Source organism: Ostrea edulis, chromosome 4 (assembly GCF_947568905.1).
Source record: "Ostrea edulis chromosome 4, xbOstEdul1.1, whole genome shotgun sequence".
Classification (NCBI taxonomy): Eukaryota; Metazoa; Mollusca; class Bivalvia; order Ostreida; family Ostreidae; genus Ostrea; species Ostrea edulis.
Window position 1 is genome coordinate 64,547,036 of NC_079167.1, and position 23,859 is coordinate 64,570,894.

At 37.4% G+C, this 23,859-nt stretch overlaps 1 protein-coding gene across 1 annotated transcript; it reads right to left on the reverse strand.

Moving 5' to 3' along the window:
- Positions 1-1,600: 1,600 nt before the first annotated feature.
- LOC125669099 (parapinopsin-like) lies at positions 1,601-23,455 on the reverse strand. Its single transcript, XM_048903545.2, has 3 exons — positions 22,817-23,455; positions 9,522-9,627; positions 1,601-2,046 (listed from the first exon to the last, which is right to left on the reverse strand). Exons 1-3 carry the CDS (start codon positions 23,453-23,455, stop codon positions 1,601-1,603), a joined length of 1,191 nt encoding a protein of 396 aa, XP_048759502.1.
- Between the last annotated feature and the right edge of the window lie 404 nt (positions 23,456-23,859).

Below are 23,859 nucleotides of genomic sequence, written 5' to 3' on the forward strand. Positions count from 1 at the left end.
TTACATCTAATTCAACGTTAAAGGTTTTAGATATATCAGTATGTGAAATATTTCTTTCCCAGTTCGGTATAACATACTTAGTAAAGAACGTAGAAAGCCAATAGTTCCAAAGGCAAGCCATTTGTGGCACATGACAGCCCGCCATATATTTGGTCTACTTGAGTACCTTACGTAATATCTATTACAATACGGAAGTTCCGAGCTCCCCAATAGTTATTTCCCTTTGTCGAACTCTTCCGTAAATTATGACGTAAAATATGATGACAGTGGGTACATTTGCTAATTACTATTGTTGTATTATTTCTTAAAAGATGATATCCAGAGTTTATGAGACCATCCTATCTCAGGGAAAAGGCAACTTTAGTGAGTTTATGAGTATTGGATAACAAAATGGCTCAAACAAATATTGTTAATTGCCATCTTTCTTTGATAAAAGCGTCACTCATGTAGAAGAGGAAACGAATAATGATTCAATAGCCAATTTGATGATCTTATTCAAACAAATTATGCTTGATATGGCCAGAATATGCATACCAGTGATTGATATAAACAAAAGTTACGCTTTTATTACATTAATCGTACGTAATCGTTATGTACAATGCCAGTCTACGATATACATGTAATGTATACATTGTGTACCCACCATACGTCATAAAATGCGAAAGAGTTCGACAAAGGGAAATAACTTTTGGGTAACTCGGAACTTGCGTATTGTGCATTCCATCTACTTAAAGCTTTAAATAATATGAATATAGAAATTTCCGTGTTGTTAAAACTTTAACGAGAACTGGTATTCTATAGTTATTGTTCATAGGTGTAGAACACGACGTTGAAAATTCACGAATTACCTTCCTGCAAATGGTCACAGAATACTCGAGGTTGTACGGAATAAGGTTTAATATCAATACTGTGGCTACACGAACAACAATTATCTCTATGGTAAATCTAAGTATAAAGTTTGTATAGTACTATGACGATCATATTTATGTAAATATATCGATAATGCATACACATATACATGTATTCAAATGTTTAAGCAGTACGACCTTCATCAAGATTGGGGAAACCAATACTTATTGAGCCAATTTTCGTTCCAGAAATATGCAATATTCTGTCATTCACATTCCAGATTTATGTCATTCACATGAGAGAGAGAGAGAGAGAGAGAATCGTTCACATTTACAGTAAATATATATTTAAGAAATGAATTTAATTTTTGAAAATATGTGAAGGTATGAGATGCAACTGAAATTTATATTTTCATATTTACATTCTACTTTCAACAATATAGGAATTACCAGCCGTTAAGATATATCTATGTACCACATGGTTCATAACCACAGCGCATTCATGAGGAAATGGCTATTATAACAATTTGTAAAATATATCATTGGCAAAATTATAGGAAATGTAAATATACATGTATTGCATTCTAAATATACATTCCAGTATATGTTCAATTTTATTTCGTCCCTGTCTGATTTCGTAAATAATCTAAAATCCATTCTTCAACGTTTCCTAAAGGTAATTCAGGGGATTGTCCACAGAGAAATAAATATTTTCTAATCACTCCATGATATCTTTTGTAATAGCGCCAACGTTACGCCATGGCGCCAGGTTGGGAGGGTCCTGATAGGACGAGAGAGGGAACTTGAATTTGACTTGATCCTCCCGGAGCACCCCTCTGCTGTGCACCGTCTTCCTCGTTAGTGTCAATCGGCACCACAACCGTTTTCTGCAGAGACAGTCGCGGAGCAGTTTTATGACGCCTTTCCGGATCTTCGTCTTGTGAGTCTTCCTTTTCTCTATTTCTCATTTCCTCTCGTTTGATCATCATTTTCCCAAACGACTTGCATGGTATGGTGTTATAGAAAGCTCCTCGGAACTGTCTGTTTGTCCAGAGATAAATGATGGGGTCCCAGATACACGCGCTCTTTGCTACCACGGCGGGAATGGTTATAATGTAGACAGGGATGTCACTAGCCTTTCCGATGATGGCCCAAACACTAACCACCGTGTAAGGAGTCCAAGACCACGTGTACGACGCTAAGGAAACAAAATACTATCATCATCATCATCATCGTCGTCGTATTCATTCATACAATGTATATCTTTTTCGAAAAAGAACAAATTGAAATAAGTTTCATTCTGATTTGATTTCTAAAAAGTTACCGGTAGTAAACTGTTTCAGATTTGAATTACACCGTTGCCCTATTTCATATCTTTCATCCAATATAATATATCTACATTTTTCAAAATTATGATCTTATGAATCATGATATTTCGCTCAAAGAATAAAGCATAAAACTTGTCATTGGTTTGTGTCAACAAGATGTTTCAAAGATAGAATGACATCTTAGCATTTTTAGCTTCATAAAAATTATTTGAACATATTCTCGTATACCTGTATATGAATAGAAATGATCAGAAATAAGATCTGGTATGCATAATAATGCATGACCAATTGACGTTCCGTGTGTCAAATATAATACATATTGCATGTAGTTATAATGATTAAAAGAGGAGGGTGGGTTTAGGACCCCACTCGAATTTCAACAACAACAAAAAATAATAATTTGTGAAATTTGGTAATTTGTGAATTCGGAATGTTCATAACTTTGTGATCTTCCTGAGAACTTTGAGAATATATCAGATGTTCAAACTGATTCTCATTTTGAGATAGACATAAATCTGCTTTACTAAATACAATGTAATGATCAACAGGTTTGTTCATGTTGACTTCTCAAAATGGGGATCTTATAAGATCTCTATCATATCTTCTCCTTACAACAATTAAATCTAACCTGATTTTTGTATTTTTTCAAATGGTTGAAAAAATGAAATACTGTAGTTTGTATCATGGGTAGAAGATTTACTTCCCCAAAGCCTCGCCTAAGCAGTCTATTCATCTTTTGCACATATATAACAAGAGTACTGCCAACGGTACATAATACGCCCGTGAAAAGCTAATATAGGGTGCTTTTCTTACACCATGATTTGTAGAACTTGGCTTCAAGTAGTATCAGCAATCATCAAGGTGTGACATACTTTCTTTGCATTGTAAAAACAGAAAAATCATGTACTCTCCAAGTAAAATTTTCACTTGGCATAAGATGTATGTGTACAAAGTTTGATGGTCCTAGCCGCAACGATTCGATCTGCATCCTCCTACTAGGACCTTGACCTTGAGAAACAATAGGCATCCTCTACTTGGCATAAAGTGTATGTGTACCAAGTACCAGTTCGGTCTGTATCCTGCCTACAAGGTTTTATTACTAAGTGATTCTGCGACTCTGACCTTTGACTTCTAACCTTGATAAACAATAGGCATCTTTCTCTCATCATGGTGATCAAATGTACCAAGTTGTAAAATCCTGCGCACGGTTCGGTCTGTATCCTGCCCACAAGGTCCGGGCAGACAGACGGACATCGCCATACCATAATATGTCCGGTCTTCGACGGGCGTATAAGAACGAAAAGAAATTCGCTCCTCATGAATTATTTCTTTTGTCCTTGATAATAATCGGCTTTCGCATATATGTGCATGCTGCACTTGCGATTGTAGTACTGTTTGAACATCGATTATTTGACGACAGTTAATATTTTCCCATGTCAAAAACTTTTCTGAAACTCAGAACATTAATATTGTTACCTAAAGTAAAAGAGAAATTAAAAGGTTATAAAAGATTTCCCGGGTTCTTAATCTCGTCGATGTATGAAGATTGCCTCCGCGTGATGATTAATGACTGCCCACCACGCCAAGACTGGAAGCTACTTACACATCAATATTGTTTGGATTTTCACGTATTGGGAAGTTCATACTTTCAACAGGAAACAATTTGTCATCCTTAATTCAAAGGTTTGATCGAGATAGATCAATACTATATTTTACGATTCAACACTCCCATATTGACCGATATATAAAAGGAGTATATATTTGTACCGGGGAGCAAGACATTGATGCTCCCGTACAACTCCAAGGTCAAGGTCATGAAGCCAAAACTGTTGGCACAAAAGGATAGATATTGTCACAAGGAATACACATGAAATATGAAAACCATAACACAAACTGTTCAATAGTTATGACCAATATTAAATCAAAAGTAGGTCATATTCCAAGGTCAAGGTCACAGGGTAAAACATTTTGGTACCTAAACAAAGGTCTTGTCATAAGAAATACTGATGTGAAATATGTAAGCCTTATCAACTCCCATTCAAAAGTTACGGCCAGGTTTAACTTTTTTGCGGACAAACAGACGGACGGACCAAATATTATATGTCCCCGAATCTCCGATTAAGGGGGTGTACAATATGAGTATACATGTGTTGTCAAAAATATGGTTTTTTGTTTCGTTTCGGTCTGGGTTAGATGGCCCTTTATTCTGTCGTTTGGGGGCGAGTCTTTGATCCCTTAACATTTCACACCACCTCTTTAAAAGACATGAACATTTGTTTGGTTTCAGGGAAGTAGATGTAATGTACATTCATGAAGAATCGGAGTGATCACCGTAGCCTTGGACCCGAGGCTATTAATGAACATGGCAGATGGAAAATCTTGCATACGCTGACCAATCACATAGTAGCTATTGTGAATCCAAGAGTTCCAAAATCTTTTCCAATCCATTATATGACGTGTGTGTTCGTCCATCATAAAGCACGTTTTTCAATCTGTCAAAATAAGGCTAGGAGGATAGGATTGGAAGGATTAGACGTGCTTACTAGTGGCAAGTCTGCTGGGGTCTGGGTTTGAAATGTGAATTATCTACAATTGGCTACTTTGGAGGTCAATACACACATTACATGTATGTATATTCAGTGTGTTTGCAATGATATATAGGGTTCCTTGATTCCCTCTGTACTTTCCGATCTTAATTATACAGCAGCAATTTACGAAGAACAAAAGGCCCATGGACCACATCGCTCACATGAATCACTGCCGTCGTTTAGTTGCTGTGACTTTTGAAAGATTTGTTTTTTGCAATCTTTATTCTGACCCATATTGTGATTCCAACCTCGCCCAATAGGGTCACGACAAAACCATGATACAAGGTCAAAAGGTTAAAGAAAGGTATGAAATGTACCGTGGTAAGGTCTTTTCATAAGGAATCTATGTACAACACATCAAATTCCTACCTTAAACGGTTCAGAGGATATTGTCTAAGTTAACTTTTCATATATTCTTCAGTAAAAATCCAGGGTCAAGGTTAGTCAAGGTTACAACATCAAGATATTTGGTACCAAAGAGAAAGGTCTTGTCACAAGGAATGCACATATGAAAGATGTATCACTCAATATTCAAACGTTATGAGCATGTAAAACTTCAAGTTAGATTAAAGTTTTAAAATCTGGATTGAACTCCTGGGTCATGGTCACAAGGTCAAAGATCATGACATCAAATGAAGTTTCTCGACATAAGGAATCTTTATACAAAAAATGAAGGTCCTACCTTAAATCGTTTAAGAGATAGTTTCAAGATTATATTTTCTTAAAAGTATATCAAACTCAAAGGTCAAGGTCACAGAGTAAAAAAAACCCACTTTGGTACCACAAGAAAGGTCTTGTCACAAGAAATACACATATGACATATGAGAGCTTTATCGCTCAGCATTCAAAAGTTACAAGCAATTCTGGGGCCCTTGAATTGAAAAAAACCCCAAAAACTTTATTTTGCACTACCGAAAGTTCAATGCATATCATTATGACTAAATTATGGCCCTGCTGTTTTTGAGAAGATTTTTTAGGTCACCTGAGTAAACTCAGGTTTACTCAGGTGACCTATTGCAATTGGTTGTCGTCCGTTAACAATTGAACATTTTTAACTTCTTCTTTTAATAACTACCATTCCAATTCTTTTCAAATTTGCTATGAAGCATCATTGGGACAAGGGAGACATAAATTGTAAATTTCAGGACTTCAGCACCCCTGGGGCCCTAGGGGCGGGACAAAAACTGTCCAAAATTGACCAATTTTCAAAAATCGTCTTCTCAAGAACCGCACACGTGTAAGAAAACGTAAATGTATAGTGATGTAGAACAGGAAGGCCTCTACCAAAATTGTAAATTTCATGATCCTCGGGGTAGAGGCTCTGACCCCAGGGCGGGGCCAAACTTGGTATATATTGTGTTTATGTGTAAAACACTTAAATAACATTTTCTTTAGTGCTATTGATACTAAATTGAAACTAAATGGATAGAGAAGGTAGTATTGTACCAAAATTGTAAATTTGATGATCCCCAGAGTAGGGGTTCTGACCCCAGTGTGGGGTCAAACTTAGTATATAGTATTTATGTGTAAGTTTGCTGATACTGTATAAAATCTAAATGCATACTTAGGAATTAAGCAGAAAAGGATTTACGAATAAATGGTGAATTTCACAACCCAGGGTTATGACTTTAGGATGGGTCCAAATTACTCATATCTTTTGTTGTTTTAATGTTAATACACCTATCATTTAAAACCTTTCATCAGTGTATGCACTTTTGATAGCAGTGAAGTTTTATGAACACATCTTGTTTTATACTGTTGCTGAACATTACAATTTAGCTTAGATATTCAGAACAGGAATTTTGGGAGTAGTGATACTTTTTCACTAGGATTCAGGTGACCGATAAGGCCTGTGGACCTCTTGTTAACTATTACCATGGAAAACTTTGACCTCTATCATGGCCCCATCCTACCCCCCCCACCCCCCCCCACCCCCGGGCGTGATTTGAACAAAATTGAATCTACGCTATGTCAGGAAGCAGTCATATAAATGACTACGTATCTGGCGTAGTGGATCTTAATTAAGACGATGTTTAAATGACCCAGTCCTATTCTTACCTTTTCTTGAGAATCTTTGCACTGGAAGGTGCTTGGCCTCTTATTTAAATCAAATTGAATCCCCTTCACCCAAGCATAATTTGTACCAAGTTTGATTGAAATTGGCCCAGCGGTTCTTGAGATGAAGATTTTTTTAAGGTGCCACAATTTTTTTTTTTACTAATTCTTGATTATCTCCACTTTAAAAAGAGCGTGACACTTCATTTGAACAGACTTGAATCCTCTTTACCCAAGCATGCTTCGTGGCAAGTTTGTCTGAAATTAGCCTCGTGGTTCTGTAGAAGAAGTCGAAAATGTTAAGATTACGGACGGTTAGACTGACACCGGACAAAAAGTGATAAGAATAGCTCACGAGAGTTTTCAGCTCATATGAGCTATAAAAAAAACAACCAACTACTACCCACCTCTTGTCTAATATTAAAATCAGTGTGATCACAAATTCTGCCGCCCCGCCCCCTCCAAAAATAATTTGCAGACTTATGCAATATAGAGTGATTTTACAGCACCACCGGATGCACTGCGTTAAGGTATGCCTGTTGTATTTAAAACACACAGGTTTAACGGGAAGCATATAGACAGGTGTTTAGAAAGTGATGAGGTGCAGCGGAACTCTTTGGGTATTTATGTGCGCCTCGATAGTGGGGTAGTGTATACCAAAGAGGCAACATTTCGAGACCGAGAAGGTTATCCTGCTACATTGTATATATACACAAAAGCGTGATCTGTATTTCTTTATCAAAAGCGGCCTCTGTTTTTTTTATATAAATGTAGGAAATACAAAATACTATCGAAAGAGATGTTTTTCTAAAGAGGAAGCATAAAAATGATATCATATTTTAAAGTAATATCCTAATATAATACGTAAGAGCAAGGAAATAAAGTGAAGTGATAAGAATTCCGTGTATTTATTTACTCCCTCATTTCTTATCATTTACTTAGTCTGTGTATGTGCCGAATTTGGGTGATGGAACTGCGTATGAGAAACTTACTGAGCACATTCACTAAATCCCACCCCCGCATGTAAACAAATTGTTCTCGTCTTTCTCCCTGTCATGATCGTGTGCAGGTTTGGAGAAAACAAGATGGCAGACGGCAGTTCCAAACAAAGGCAGGCTTTTAAAACTCTTCATTTTACCGACTTATTAGACGACGAATTTATGAATTTAAAACACTGTCTGGCCAGGGACACATCATTAAGTTGATTGGTTGTTGGAATTCTTACTCATGTACACGTACAACTGTAAATTCACTGATCGAAGTTGACGATGTTGCCTCGATAGAACTCGAAGCGGACGAAGATGTTTCTATAATAATGTTTACATGCATTTTAAGAAAGATGATTTCTGTAAAATAGACTCTGCACATATCTTTTGATGAAAACTTGATCCAATGTATGCGATTTGTCCTTTAAATCGCCTTGGTTAAATAAATATCTTGACTTGAACATTTGCTTATGTGCAGGATTGGGATATGGTCATTTCCACGGATTGGACCTCGATTTTGGTTCTCTATTGGACCCTTTCTTAAATGCATGCATTTTTCTTATAGATCAAGTCAGGAGCGGATTTCCTTAAGCATTCCTTAAGCTTTTCATACGGGAAATAACACGGGTGTATCTCGAAAACTAGCGTATTGCTTTGCTTATGGTAGATACATGTATAAGCCACGAGCAGCAATCTCTAAGCTCGGTACATCAGTATGATGCAATTTGTATGCCCAGCTGATCTTCATTTCCGCCAGATAGGTAAATGTACTGAGATATAAACAGTGAATTGCTGTATAAACTGTGACATTAGAAATGAAACAGTGTTCATATATGAAGATTTTACTTACGATTCCCACAGATATAAACGTTTTTTAAATTCATGTTTCATCGATATCGTTTATAATCGTTACATCATTATTTATATACATTGTATATAATCACATAAAGCATAGAGAAGTCACGACCCGCGGAACCAAATATCGTCATCGTCGAAAGCTAGTTTTCTGTAAGATCCGTCCAAAGTAGGCGGCCTAGCGCGCTGGTCATGCGATGCTAAAGATGTTGTGTTCAACCCGGTAACAGCAGAAGTATGTATATCTATCTATCTATATCTTACCTTATCTATCTATCTATCTATCTAACTATCTATCTATCTAAATAGATAGATAGATAGATAAGGTAAGAGATAGATAAATAAGGTAAGATATAGATAGATAGATAAGGTAAGAGATAGATAGATAGATAGATAGATAGATAGATAGATAGATAGATAGATAGATAGATAGATAAATAGATAGATAGATAGATAAGGTAAGATAAGATAGATAGCTATTTGTGGTGGGGGTGGTGGGGGTGTTTCCTAGGAAACGTTGGAAATCTGCACACAATTTATTTATCAACTTCAACGTTTTTTGAGAATCAGTTGTTTCCGATGAATAAAGAAGTGATTATGGATTGAAGAAGAATTAGTTGTACTATGTATCTATATTAGAAAAGTCTGTAAACTTCAAATATCCATGATGAACTGAAATTCTCAGAAATAGTCTTCCTAGTTGGCTTTCGTTTGGTTTCTGATTCGAATGTCCACGTAGTACAACCTTGTTATTACCTTTAGTAGTAGTGATATATAGTACTCTGAGGTTACATTGTCAAAATCACCGTGTTCTGATCAACAGTTCTAAAAGTAGACATGCAATGTTAGCAGTTTACTTACCGAACATAAGCGCCATTGTTTTAAACATCTTCTTTTCAATCCGGAGATTTTTCCGAGCAATTCTGCTGCCCATGTCCCAGACATTATTTCTGGTAATGTTTCGTATCTATAAATAGGAAATCAACAATGGGGCATTAAAAAAGAACCGACAAATAGTTTTCATTAAAAATGTTTAGCGTGATTTCAACTAGAAAGTCTTTGTTTAAACTAAATTTGTACTGGAAAGATTTCTCAAAGGCAACGATCCTTATCACACGGAAGGAAAACGGTCTAATAAGATGAATAATATCATCATTTTAATAGGATATTATCTAATCCTGCATAAAACATTATCTAGATTTTTAGTCCCATATTAAAACCGGTGTGCTCGCAGGAGCCCATCCAGGAGTTTTTGAAAGAGTCTACTATTAAATTGATTTTCAAAGGAGGAGTCCACTCTCAAAATGCGTAATTTTTACCCATTTTAGCAAAATTTTCTGACGAAAGAAGGGAGGGGGGTTCGACCCCGGACCCCTCCTCTGGATCCGCCACAGGCTCGTAGCTTTTGCTGTGAGTTTGAATGAACTTGGTTAACAGAGTTTACTCGTCCAAAAAGCAATTTTCCTGTATCAACACGCCTCAGAGATTGATTGATAAATGTTTTCCGCCACACTCAACAATTTTTCAGTTATCTGGTAGCGTCCAGTTTTATTGGTGGAAGAGAGAACCTAGATACAATGTACCTGGGAAGAGACCACCGACCTTCCGAAAGTAAACTGGGAAACTTTTTCACTTGCCGGCGCGAGCTGGATTCGAACCCGCGCCGACAGAGGTGAGAGGCCGTGTGATTTTGAGCAGCTCTCCCAAACAAGTACCCTCTGAAACGAAACAGCCTTTTAAAATATTTTCTTTTCCTGTAGGATAAGATAAGAATGAGATTTTGGTAGAACTAAAAATCCACGCATGCGTCGATAGGATTTTCTATTCTGACGGCTAATTATAATTCTAAATGGGGGAAAAAGTCATTTCAATTGGCCCTATGGATTTCAAAGTTTAATATAAAATCAAATATCGTCTTCATCTGAATTTCATGGTTTAATTTCCCCATAAAGTTGATTAATTTCTTTTCAGCTTCATGCTACCCTGGTGCAATCCCAGTGACATATTCAGTTGTATGATAAAGTTAATAGGGAGCTGACTTATGTTCCTTGCTACACTAGGGTCATATTTCACTAGATAAAAAATCAATTAGATGATATTTTTTTTTTTTGTATCGCGCAATATGGATTTTTAATTCTTGCCGACCAAACATAATCTTATCACATCTTGAATTTTTCTTTGTGTAACCATACCACATAATAAACTGTCTATGATTCAGTATTTGTATAACTTCAGCACTTTAACAATCTTGTTTTTGTCTTAATAATTTTGAGGGCGTCTGATGTAGATATGACTACTTTTCTTTCAGTCCTTGTGGTTTTAAACCTTGAAACTTATGAGTAGGTCATAGGTTAAGGAAAATTTGATTTTTATTTATTTTTAATGTTTAAGACTTTGTTGATTAGAGTGAATGATATTTGACGGTAGTTGTAACTTCAAGGTTTTTATCACCAGTTACATGCCCCACTTGATACATTATAATTACATGTATGTTTGATTCCTAATGTCTTCCTTGCAACATAAGATATTTTCTTAGGGTTCTCAACTTTGGGTACTTTGACTATTGATCTTGAATGTTAAAAGTCAAAAACTATAAAGTTTTCCGTGTTTTATCAAGATTTTCACGTAATTTCAATGATTTAGCCTTGAATTTGAGGTCAAGGTCAAATCATTTCACCCAATTATCAGTTTTCTCTTGCCTTTTTAATCGTCCCCGGCCACAACGCGGAAGGGGACATAGGAATACCGGTGTCCGTCCGTCCCACTCGACATTGTGGTCGACACTCTTCGGAAACCTCTCAGCGGATTTTGTTCAATTTTTTGGGGGATTGTTAGTCATTATGTGTAGTCGATCATATTGTGCCGCCATTTCGATTTGACAAATTTTACGGGAGTAATGAGACTTTACTGAATTTGTACATGCTACAGTTCAAATAAGATTGTCAATCATGATTCATTTTACCTGATTTTTCTACACGTACGCTCATTGTGCAGATCAGAGCTGACTAGCTATACATGTTTTATTACTACATGTATTAAGCATACAAATGTTGCGCACCTCTCCCAAGGAAGAGCTATAGTGATTTCTCTTGTATGATGAAAAGGTGAAAATAACTGTGATCAATCTCATAACTTCTATAAATTCTCTTGTATGATGATATAAGAGACCTCTACGTGTTAAACAGTCGGGAAAATATTAAACACAAGCTAAAGACTGATAAATCTAAATAAGATACTACTAATCTCCGTTTAGGAACAGTAATGCAATTTACGAGCCTGTCATTTTCAGCGCGGGAATTTTAATCCTAACATGTTTCATGCTACCGAAAATAATGAGATGAATCTGTACAGTTTTTCGAAGGATAATATTTTTGTAGGGGATTAAAGTCTCATCATCCTACTATCGGAGTTTTGTTATGGTATCCGTAATTCTACAAGCATGCTTTCTGCCTTAAGCGATGAGATACAGATGATAAATCTCACAGTAAGTATATCACTACGATAAAGGCTAACAAGAAGTCTGGACTTTGTCGTGTCCGAAGTTTATTGTTCATTAAGTTCTTGTTATCGCCACAATTTTATTTCAAATGAAAAATATCACATATTCTTGGAACAAAAGGGTTCATGTTGATTACTAATGTATTTTCTCATTTCGAAGCCTTACCCAGACAATTATTGAAAACGATCGAAGTAATACTTTTGGAAAAACAAACACGGTGGCAAAATGCTATATAGTGAGAATATAAAATTGAAATGTGAAAAAACAAAAAAAAAACACCGTTCATTGTTAGATTTATTCTCTCGTAATTATGCTACGCATGTGGTCAATTGATCCACTGAAAGCTATAAAACAAGGGCGCCCTATCCTAAGGTGATACTCCGTGAATCCATCACAAATATCAGCGACATTTACCGCCTCCTCCACACCTCATCGTCACATTTATATAAATAAAGAATTGTCACGAATTCTGGAAACAAATGAAGAATTTGTGATTGCTTCTGATGGATATCCCTGAGACGCTTCAGTTATCATTGATTGGTGAAGACAGCGTAAATTAATACATTGCAGGTTTTCGTTTGCTGTGAATTATCTCAGCATCTCTTATAATTTTGTAAATTTAGTAAATTGTTTGATTATTGGAATAATATATTCTACCGTTTTCCTCACACAAAAAAAAAAAAACCTTCACACCACTCGGCGAATATGCCGAGCGGTTTTTCACCGAAGACGACGTGACCGTATCTAATTTTCTCTCCTTCGCATGAAGTGATTGGGTTGTTTTTAATTTTCAGCTGTTTGGCTTCCTATGCAACTCCGTAGGTCATCAGGAATAACCACAGGACCTTCGGTTTTTGACAGTTTCATTTATTTAGTAACTGGCGAACAGAGGGGCAAGTGGGATATTGAACTTAATCTACGTAAAGGTTCATAGTTATAACAGATATGTAAGTTGTGGGTTGATATAATAAGCATAGGTACATTGATTGATTTATTGTATATTGTTTAACGTCCCTCTCGAGAATTTTTCACTCATATGGAGACGTCACCATTTCCCGATGAGAAGCCTTTGAGCGGGGGGGGGGGGGGGGTTACGTGCCACATCTGCTGTGACACTGGGTCTCTTTTTTAGTCGCCTCTTACGACAAGCAAGGGGTACGAAAGATCTATTCTAACCCGGACCCCCCCCCCCCCAATGGATACGTAACAGATAAAGCAAAGTGTTACAACACTGACTCAGGTATGTCGTCATCGCTCTCGGGTTAATAACCATACAACACAAATTAGTAAAAAAAAAAAACGACGTACTCTATCGCTGTGAAGTATGTCATGGCTGCTTCGGCAATATACATGATTTTCTACCACGGAGCTGAATTCACAGAGTCAGTATCTAGCTTACAGTGATCTCAGTTCCACAAACGTCGGGGGTTTAATACAAAGCTGACCGTTAATTTATTGGCGGGATTCTCACAAGGAATGGTGTTCCTGAATCGCGATATGCACTATCAACAGGGGAATATGAATTAATTCCGCAGACCTTGTAACTATCCTTTACAGAGACACAAGTGATGTTACTAAGACATACCCCAGTGTCATTCCTAGAAGTGGCAGCACGCGCGACAGAAAACAGACATTCAGAAAGTTATTGGACATAAACTCCATCGCCCATGCGATTTTGTAACCTACGAAAGCCGAACGGATGGGTTCATTTTCGAGAAAGTAAAAATTAATCAACTTTTAAAAAGTTAAGTAGGCCTTGATTTAGCAGCCCTTCACCTGCAATGGCGACGTCTCCATATTCTCAAGAGGGACGTTAAACAATATAAAATCAATCAAACAATCTGTTTCTGACTGGTTATTATCTTGTTACAAAGAGTAAATTATCTCGTTAAGAGCGAGTTAGTACATTGTCATGACAAGTATCTCGTTGATTGTATCTTGTTTAACGTCCCACTCGACAATTTTTCACTCATATGGAAACGTCACCAAGACCGGTGAAGGGCTTCAAATTGAAGCCTTTGCTCGGCGCTTATGGCCATTGAGCAGTGAGGGTTCTTTAGCGTGTCACACCTACTGTGACCTGGGACTTCCGTTTTTAAGGTCATCTCCGAGAACCCGTGACATTCACACCTGATGCCAAGCGTTTGGCGATGGAACTGCCACTACCTGTTTTTACGACTTAGATCTGTCGCGGTCGGGATTCATTGTAACCTTCGATACCATTGTAACTTTGACTGTAAACTACATGCCATGTTGAAACTCTTCAAAAATATATTTACAAAGAATATAGAAAACTATTTCTAAAATCGTTTTAATTGAACACAGACCGTTAACCAAAAAAAAAAAAAACAAAAAAAAAACCTCTATTAACAGACATTTTCAGATTGTGACTTAAAACGTTGTAAAACAATTTAATTAATTATCTCGCTCTAACGAATGAATTATCTCATTAGAACGATTTAGTATCTCATTAAAATGAGCTAGCATTTTTTTTAATGACTTATTACATGTATTCTCGTATAACGAGTTATTTATCTCGTTAAAACGAGTTAGTACCTCGTTATATGAATAGTTATCTTGTTAAAACGAGTTAGTGTCTCGTTATATGAATAGTTATCTCGTTAAAACGAGTTAGGAACAAGTGAAGGCCCTGAAACGTTTCCGTAAGTTATATGCATCTCGTTATAACGAGATAATCACCTCGTAATAAAGAGTTCATTATCTTGTAATAACGAGATATCAACTCGTTTTAACACGTTAATTATTAACTAACTGCAGATCGGTATGGGAAATAGTCCTCTCCACCTGTAACTTTATTATTTCACACTTGTTGGACGCAAAGGCGTTCACCGAGATGTGGCTAGCGAGCCCCTGTGGATTACAGCACTCATATCGACCTTGTTTCGGAGGGTGCGATGTATTTTCTGTGTAACGGCGATATCGTAAAAAGGGGTGTCGTCACTATAATACACAACAGGGGAAAAGGCCCTTTCTTTCTATCAACTTTCAGATTTGTAATTTGAAAATGAATAGATGTGTATGTATAAGCTTAATTTTTTCATTATTTTTTTCCCCTATTGCTTAATTTATTATCAAGATTGTGACGGACGATGAAATGGTCCAAGAATTGATGCCTGATGATAATATTTACTATATTCACAACTCACAATAGTAACATTTATATTCATCTGCGAAATAATGATAATTCAAGCAGCAACAGGCATATATAGCTTTATAAGATAAAACATTCAGTTGTTACCGAAAATCCAACATAATCACATTTTAAAACAGAGCTTTAATGAATTTCTCTGAGTATTTATAATATGCTAGCTATCGCTTCATATTTTGCTTATTATTTTATGCGTTAAGAACTTTAAAGCTTTGAAAGTTAAGATAATTTATTAAGCATGTTCTTAACCTGAAAATGTCGGACCCTTTCCTTCCGTCGCCATATTGGATCGTGGTACTTATAACAGTGAATTCATGCTGTGTGTAGTTTTAGTTAGTATTCTGTAAAGCGGGTTAGGGTTACATACTTTGTATCTATATATTTATTATACCCCTGCAGTTTTGTTAGAATCAACACGCCCTTCCCTCCCTCCCTCTGACTCTTATTGCCTTACCCTAACCAACATAATCACCACAGGACTTGTCACGACGCAGTTTTTTTCTTCTATTAGCCGATCCCTACACACAATCAGTTGTCTATCTTTGATGGTTGATTGGTTGAATTCTCCACTCATATTGAGAGTAAGCAAGCAAGTAATTCATTTCCAATTCTGGGCATAGAGGGCATACGAAGAATATAAAGTTCATATACATAAATCATAAAAGAGTGATTATCCAGAAGATAGATAAAGAAATAAAACTTACAAGTTCATGATAAATCAACTTAATAATGAACAGCTATGCATGTACTTGGCAATTCTTTTCATTGGTATAATTGGTATACCTGTTTTACCAGCTGCCAAAACTTGCAAGCGATACAGTTAGTAAAAAAGAAAACCATGTTGGTGGCGTGATATACCTTGTTAATTGTTAGTTTATAGGAAGAATGTTTTTTTTTTTTTATTATAGTATTTAAAGCATCGAGTGTCTGTGAGCGACACCTATGGACAGAGAATGGAAAGAACACAGTCAAATGGTTTATAACCCCCACTTCACGTGACAAAACGTCTTCAACTCACTTATACATGTATTTACACATAATACAGTGTGTGTGTGTGTGTGTATGTGTACTTACAACAGGGAGTGTGCTATGTTCAAAACAACGAAGCTTTATATACATGTATATCGACGATGTTTTATCTAACAACAATAATCATATCATTCATATATGTCGACCCGATATAACTCTTGGAACTCGAGATAAAAGAGATCACTGAGTCCCCCACATCTGCTACGTACTTAAGATATTCTATTGAAAATGGATATTAACGGCAAACTAATAACTCAACTTTAAGACAAGCGGGATGATTTCAGCTCCTCCAGCGTCAACTTCCCATATACATGTATATGTAGCAATATTCCATTATCACCTTCATATGGTGTTTACATGTATATCTCTCAACTGATTCGATACGCAAGAGCTTGTTCTGTGTTGATCAGTTTTTAAATCGAGGCAGGCTACTGACAAACAAGTTGATGTTACAGGGGTTTCAACGGTCTTGTTTAGTCAGCATTTCGCAAATTCTATGATCATTATAATGATCTACATTGCCAATACAGCCTATCATTGGGTCAAATGCTGTCTGACGTATTCATCCAATTCTTAGACCGTTCTTGGCACACTGATTTTAACTACGGATTACTCTGTTTACCTGATCAAGACATAGGACTCACAGCGACTGTGATCGATAAATAGGGGTTGCTTACTCCTCTCAGGCACCTGATCCCACCTCTAGTATGTCCAGGGGTCCATGATTACCCAACTCTTTATTTTGTATTCCTTATGGGAGCTATGATATTGATCACTGTTCGTTATCTGCACCTTTGTTTTAATGATCAAGTCAACAAGTTAACATCTGATACGCCTACATGTAAATGTCACATCCTCTACATGTAAATGTCACATCCCCTACATGTTCATGTTACATCCCCAATATGTAAATGTAACATCCCCTAAATGTAAATGTCACATCCCCTACATGTAAATGCTACATCCCCCACATGTAAATGTTACATCCCCTACATGTTAATGTTACATCCCCATGTGTAAATGTCACATCCCCCACATGTAAATGCTACATCCCCCACATGTAAATGTCACATCCCCTACATGTTAATGTTACATCCCCTACATGTAAATGTTACATCCCCAATATGTAAATGTAACATCCCCACATGTAAATGCTACATCCCCCACATGTAAATGTCACATCCCCTACATGTTAATGTTACATCCCCTACATGTAAATGCTACATCCCCCACATGTAAATGTTACAACCCCTACATGTTAATGTTACATCCCCATGTGTAAATGTCACATCCCCTACATGTAAATGTTACATCCCCTACATGTTAATGTTACATCCCCATGTGTAAATGTCACATCCCCTACATGTAAATGTTACATCCCCTACATGTAAATGTCACAACCCCTACATGTAAATGTCACATCCCCTACATGTTAATGTTACATCCCCCACATGTAAATGTCACATCCCCTACATGTTAATGTTACATCCCCAATATGTAAATGTAACATCCCCACATGTAAATGCTACATCCCCTACATGTAAATGTCACAACCCCTACATGTTAATGTTACATCCCCTACATGTTAATGTTACATCCCCTACATGTTAATGTTACATCCCCCACATGTAAATGTCACATCCCCTACATGTAAATGTTACATCCCCTACATGTTAATGTTACATCCCCCACATGTAAATGTTACAACCCCTACATGTTAATGTTACATCCCCATGTGTAAATGTCACATCCCCTACATGTAAATGTCACATCCCCTACATGTTAATGTTACATCCCCATGTGTAAATGTCACATCCCCTACATGCAAATGTCACTCACCCCCCCCCCACATGTAAATGTCACTCACATCCCCTACATGTAAATGTCACTCACACCCCCCCACATGTAAATGTCACATCCCCTATATGTAAATGTCACATCCCTTACATGTAAATGTCACTCACATCCCCCACATGTAAATGTTACAACCCCTACATGTAAATGTCACATCCCCTACATGTAAATGTCACATCCCCTACATGTTAATGTTACATCCCCAATATGTAAATGTAACATCCCCACATGTAAATGCTACATCCCCCACATGTAAATGTTACAACCCCTACATGTAAATGTCACATCCCCTACATGTTAATGCTACATCCCCCACATGTAAATGTTACATCCCCTACATGTAAATGTCACATCCCCCACATGTAAATGCTACATCCCCCACATGTAAATGTTACAACCCCTACATGTAAATGTCAAATCCCCTACATGTTAATGTTACATCCCCACATGTAAATGTTACATCCCCTACATGTAAATGTCACATCCCCCACATGTTAATGTTACATCCCCATGTGTAAATGTCACATCCCCTACATGTAAATGTCACATCCCCTACATGTTAATGTTACATCCCCATGTGTAAATGTCACATCCCCTACATGCAAATGTCACTCACACACACCCCCACATGTAAATGTCACTCACATCCCCTACATGTAAATGTCACTCACACCCCCCCCCCCACATGTAAATGTCACATCCCCTATATGTAAATGTCACATCCCCTACATGTAAATGTCACTCACATCCCCCACATGTAAATGTTACAACCCCTACATGTAAATGTCAAATCCCCTACATGTTAATGTTACATCCCCACATGTAAATGTTACATCCCCTACATGTAAATGTCACATCCCCTACATGTTAATGTTACATCCCCATGTGTAAATGTCACATCCCCCACATGTAAATGCTACATCCCCCACATGTAAATGTTACAACCCCTACATGTAAATGTCACATCCCCCACATGTAAATGCTACATCCCCCACATGTAAATGTTACAACCCCTACATGTAAATGTCAAATCCCCTACATGTTAATGTTACATCCCCACATGTAAATGTTACATCCCCTACATGTAAATGTCACATCCCCTACATGTTAATGTTACATCCCCATGTGTAAATGTAACATCCCCTACATGTAAATGTCACATCCCCTACATGTAAATGTCACTCACATCCCCCACATGTAAATGTCACATCCCCTATATGTAAATGCTACATCCCCCACATGTAAATGTTACAACCCCTACATGTTAATGTTACATCCCCTACATGTAAATGTTACAACCCCTACATGTAAATGTTACATCCCCTACATGTAAATGTTACATCCCCTACATGTAAATGTTACATCCCCTACATGTAAATGTTACATCCCCTACATGTAAATGTTACATCCCCTACATGTAAATGTTACATCCCCTACATGTAAATGTTACATCCCCTGCATGTAAATGTCACATCCCCTGCATGTAAATGTTACATCCCCATGTGTAAATGTCACATCCCCAATATGTAAATGTTACATCCCCTACATGTAAATGTTACATCCCCTACATGTAAATGTTACATCCCCTACATGTAAATGTTACATCCCCTACATGTAAATGTTACATCCCCTACATGTAAATGTTACATCCCCTACATGTAAATGTCACATCCCCTGCATGTAAATGTTACATCCCCATGTGTAAATGTCACATCCCCAATATGTAAATGTTACATCCCCTACATGTAAATGTTACATCCCCTACATGTAAATGTTACATCCCCTACATGTAAATGTTACATCCCCTACATGTAAATGTTACATCCCCTACATGCAAATGTTACATCCCCTACATGTAAATGTTACATCCCCTGCATGTAAATGCCACATCCCCTACATGTAAATGTCACATCCCCTACATGTTAATGTTACATCCCCATGTGTAAATGTCACATCCCCAATATGTAAATGTTACATCCCCTGCATGTAAATGTCACATCCCCTACATGTAAATGTCACATCCCCTACATGTAAATGTTACATCCCCTACATGCAAATGTCACATCCCCTACATGTAAATGTCACATCCCCTACATGTTAATGTTACATCCCCATGTGTAAATGTAACATCCCCTACATGTAAATGTCACATCCCCCACATGTAAATGTCACATCCCCTACATGTAAATGTTACATCCCCTACATGTAAATGTCAAATCCCCTACATGTAAATGTAACATCCCCTACATGTAAATGTCACATCCCCCACATGTAAATGTCACATTCCCTACATGTAAATGTTACATCCCCTACATGTAAATGTCAAATCCCCTACATGTAAATATCACATCCCCTACATGTAAATGTTACATCCCCTACATGTTAATGTCACATCCCCTACATGTTAATGTCACATCCCCCACATGTAAATGCTACATCCCCTGCATGTAAATGTCAAATCCCCTACATGTAAATGTCAAATCCCCTACATGTAAATGTCACATCCCCTACATGTAAATGTCACATCCCCTACATGTAAATGTTACATCCCCTACATGTTAATGTTACATCCCCTACATGTTAATGTTACATCCCCTACATGTAAATGTCAAATCCCCTACATGTAAATGTCAAATCCCCTACATGTAAATGTCACATCCCCTACATGTTAATGTTACATCCCCTACATGTTAATGTTACATCCCCTACATGTAAATGTCAAATCCCCTACATGTAAATGTCAAATCCCCTACATGTAAATGTCACATCCCCTACATGTAAATGTCACATCCCCTACATGTAAATGTTACATCCCCTACATGTTAATGTTACATCCCCTACATGTTAATGTTACATCCCCTACATGTAAATGTCACTCACACCCCCCCCCACACATGTAAATGTCACATCCCCTACATGTAAATGTCACATCCCCTACATGTTAATGTTACATCCCCTACATGTTAATGTTACATCCCCATGTGTAAATGTAACATCCCCTACATGTAAATGTCACATCCCCCACATGTAAATGTCACATCCCCTACATGTAAATGTTACATCCCCTACATGTAAATGTCAAATCCCCTACATGTAAATGTCACATCCCCTACATGTAAATGTCACATCCCCTACATGTAAATGTTACATCCCCTACATGTTAATGTTACATCCCCTACATGTTAATGTTACATCCCCTACATGTAAATGTCAAATCCCCTACATGTAAATGTCAAATCCCCTACATGTAAATGTCACATCCCCTACATGTTAATGTTACATCCCCTACATGTTAATGTTACATCCCCTACATGTAAATGTCAAATCCCCTACATGTAAATGTCAAATCCCCTACATGTAAATGTCACATCCCCTACATGTAAATGTCACATCCCCTACATGTAAATGTTACATCCCCTACATGTTAATGTTACATCCCCTACATGTTAATGTTACATCCCCTACATGTAAATGTCACTCACACCCCCCCCCACACATGTAAATGTCACATCCCCTACATGTAAATGTCACATCCCCTACATGTTAATGTTACATCCCCTACATGTTAATGTTACATCCCCTACATGTAAATGTCAAATCCCCTACATGTAAATGTCAAATCCCCTACATGTAAATGTCACATCCCCTACATGTAAATGTCACATCCCCTACATGTTAATGTTACATCCCCTACATGTAAATGTCAAATCCCCTACATGTTAATGTCACATCCCCTACATGTTAATGTCACATCCCCTACATGTTAATGTTACATCCCCTACATGTTAATGTTACATCCCCTACATGTAAATGTCAAATCCCCTACATGTAAATGTCACATCCCCTACATGTAAATGTCAAATCCCCTACATGTAAATGTCACATCCCCTACATGTAAATGTCACATCCCCTACATGTTAATGTTACATCCCCTACATGTTAATGTTACATCCCCTACATGTAAATGTCAAATCCCCTACATGTTAATGTCACATCCCCTACATGTTAATGTCACATCCCCTACATGTTAATGTTACATCCCCTACATGTTAATGTTACATCCCCTACATGTAAATGTCAAATCCCCTACATGTAAATGTCACATCCCCTACATGTAAATGTCAAATCCCCTACATGTAAATGTCACATCCCCTACATGTAAATGTCACATCCCCTACATGTTAATGTTACATCCCCTACATGTTAATGTTACATCCCCTACATGTAAATGTCAAATCCCCTACATGTAAATGTCACATCCCCTACATGTAAATGTCACATCCCCTACATGTAAATGTTACATCCCCTACATGTTAATGTCACATCCCCCACATGTTAATGTTACATCCCCTACATGTAAATGTCAAATCCCCTACATGTAAATGTCACATCCCCTACATGTTAATGTCACATCCCCCACATGTTAATGTTACATCCCCTACATGTAAATGTCAAATCCCCTACATGTTAATGTTACATCCCCTACATGTAAATGTTACATCCCCTACATGTAAATGTCACATCCCCTACATTTACTGCTTTGAATGGACAGATAAGCTAACATTCATGAAAATATGTATCGTATTTTCCCCCCCAATTTCTTACCGTCATCATGACTTTGTAATATGAGAAGATGATCACGACAATAGGTAGGAATAAACTCCACACTGTAATGGCGACGTTATAGCTGGCCGAGTTCAGCTCATTCGAGTCCCATTCCACGGCACACGATGTCCTAGCAGGCTCATACGTGTATTTTCCCCATCCGAAATGTGGAAAAGAAGCCCAACAGAAACCCTGGAACCAGATCACCAGTACCACGGCCACAGCCACCCGGGTTGTGATATTTTTGGAATGCAGAGGTTTGGCAATCACGATGTACCTATCATAAGCAATACCAGCGTGCGTGTACAAATTTGTCAGCCCCATCAAGTACAACCAAAAACCTTCAAAAGTACACACACCGTCTCCCCAGAAGTAATGACGGTTGAAATTGGCCGTCATCGAAATGAAAGCGGCACCGCTCATTCCCAAATCCCCAACCAAAAGAGAAATCACAAATATGTTTGTTGGAGTTTGTAACTGTTTGTTTTTCGCGAAAACCACTAAACTTGTCATGTTCATGAAAGGTCCGAACGTCACGACGAAGAGCAGGCCCGTCCCTATCACGTAGTACTGAGGAATGGGGATCAGATATCTCGGTGCTACATAGACTTCTTCAACAGAGTCATTGGAGGAATTCATTGTTGAGTCCGTGTTCTGTCGCATGCAGTGTATCGTGGACTGGTAAACTATAGTGACATACCTGGTATTTGAAGCTGATAGAATATTTCATCCGATTTTCTCTCCTGGAAATAGCGAGGCAACATTACATAAATCTTGGAATCGGAAGTCGCTTTAGATAGTGTACGCCTAACGCATCCATATCGAACATCGTAATGTAAAGGTCTACTCTATATCAATAAAAGGACTTCACTATTAGACAGGATTTCTGATGCAACTTCAGAAACAGATATTGTCGCATAATTGTTTCCATGTAAAGATTGATAAGCATTATTCAACTTACCGATAAAGAGGTGTTTAGGAAAAAATGGTTTAACAGTTAAACAGGAGGATGTTTTTATTTATAGTTATAGTTTATAAATTAC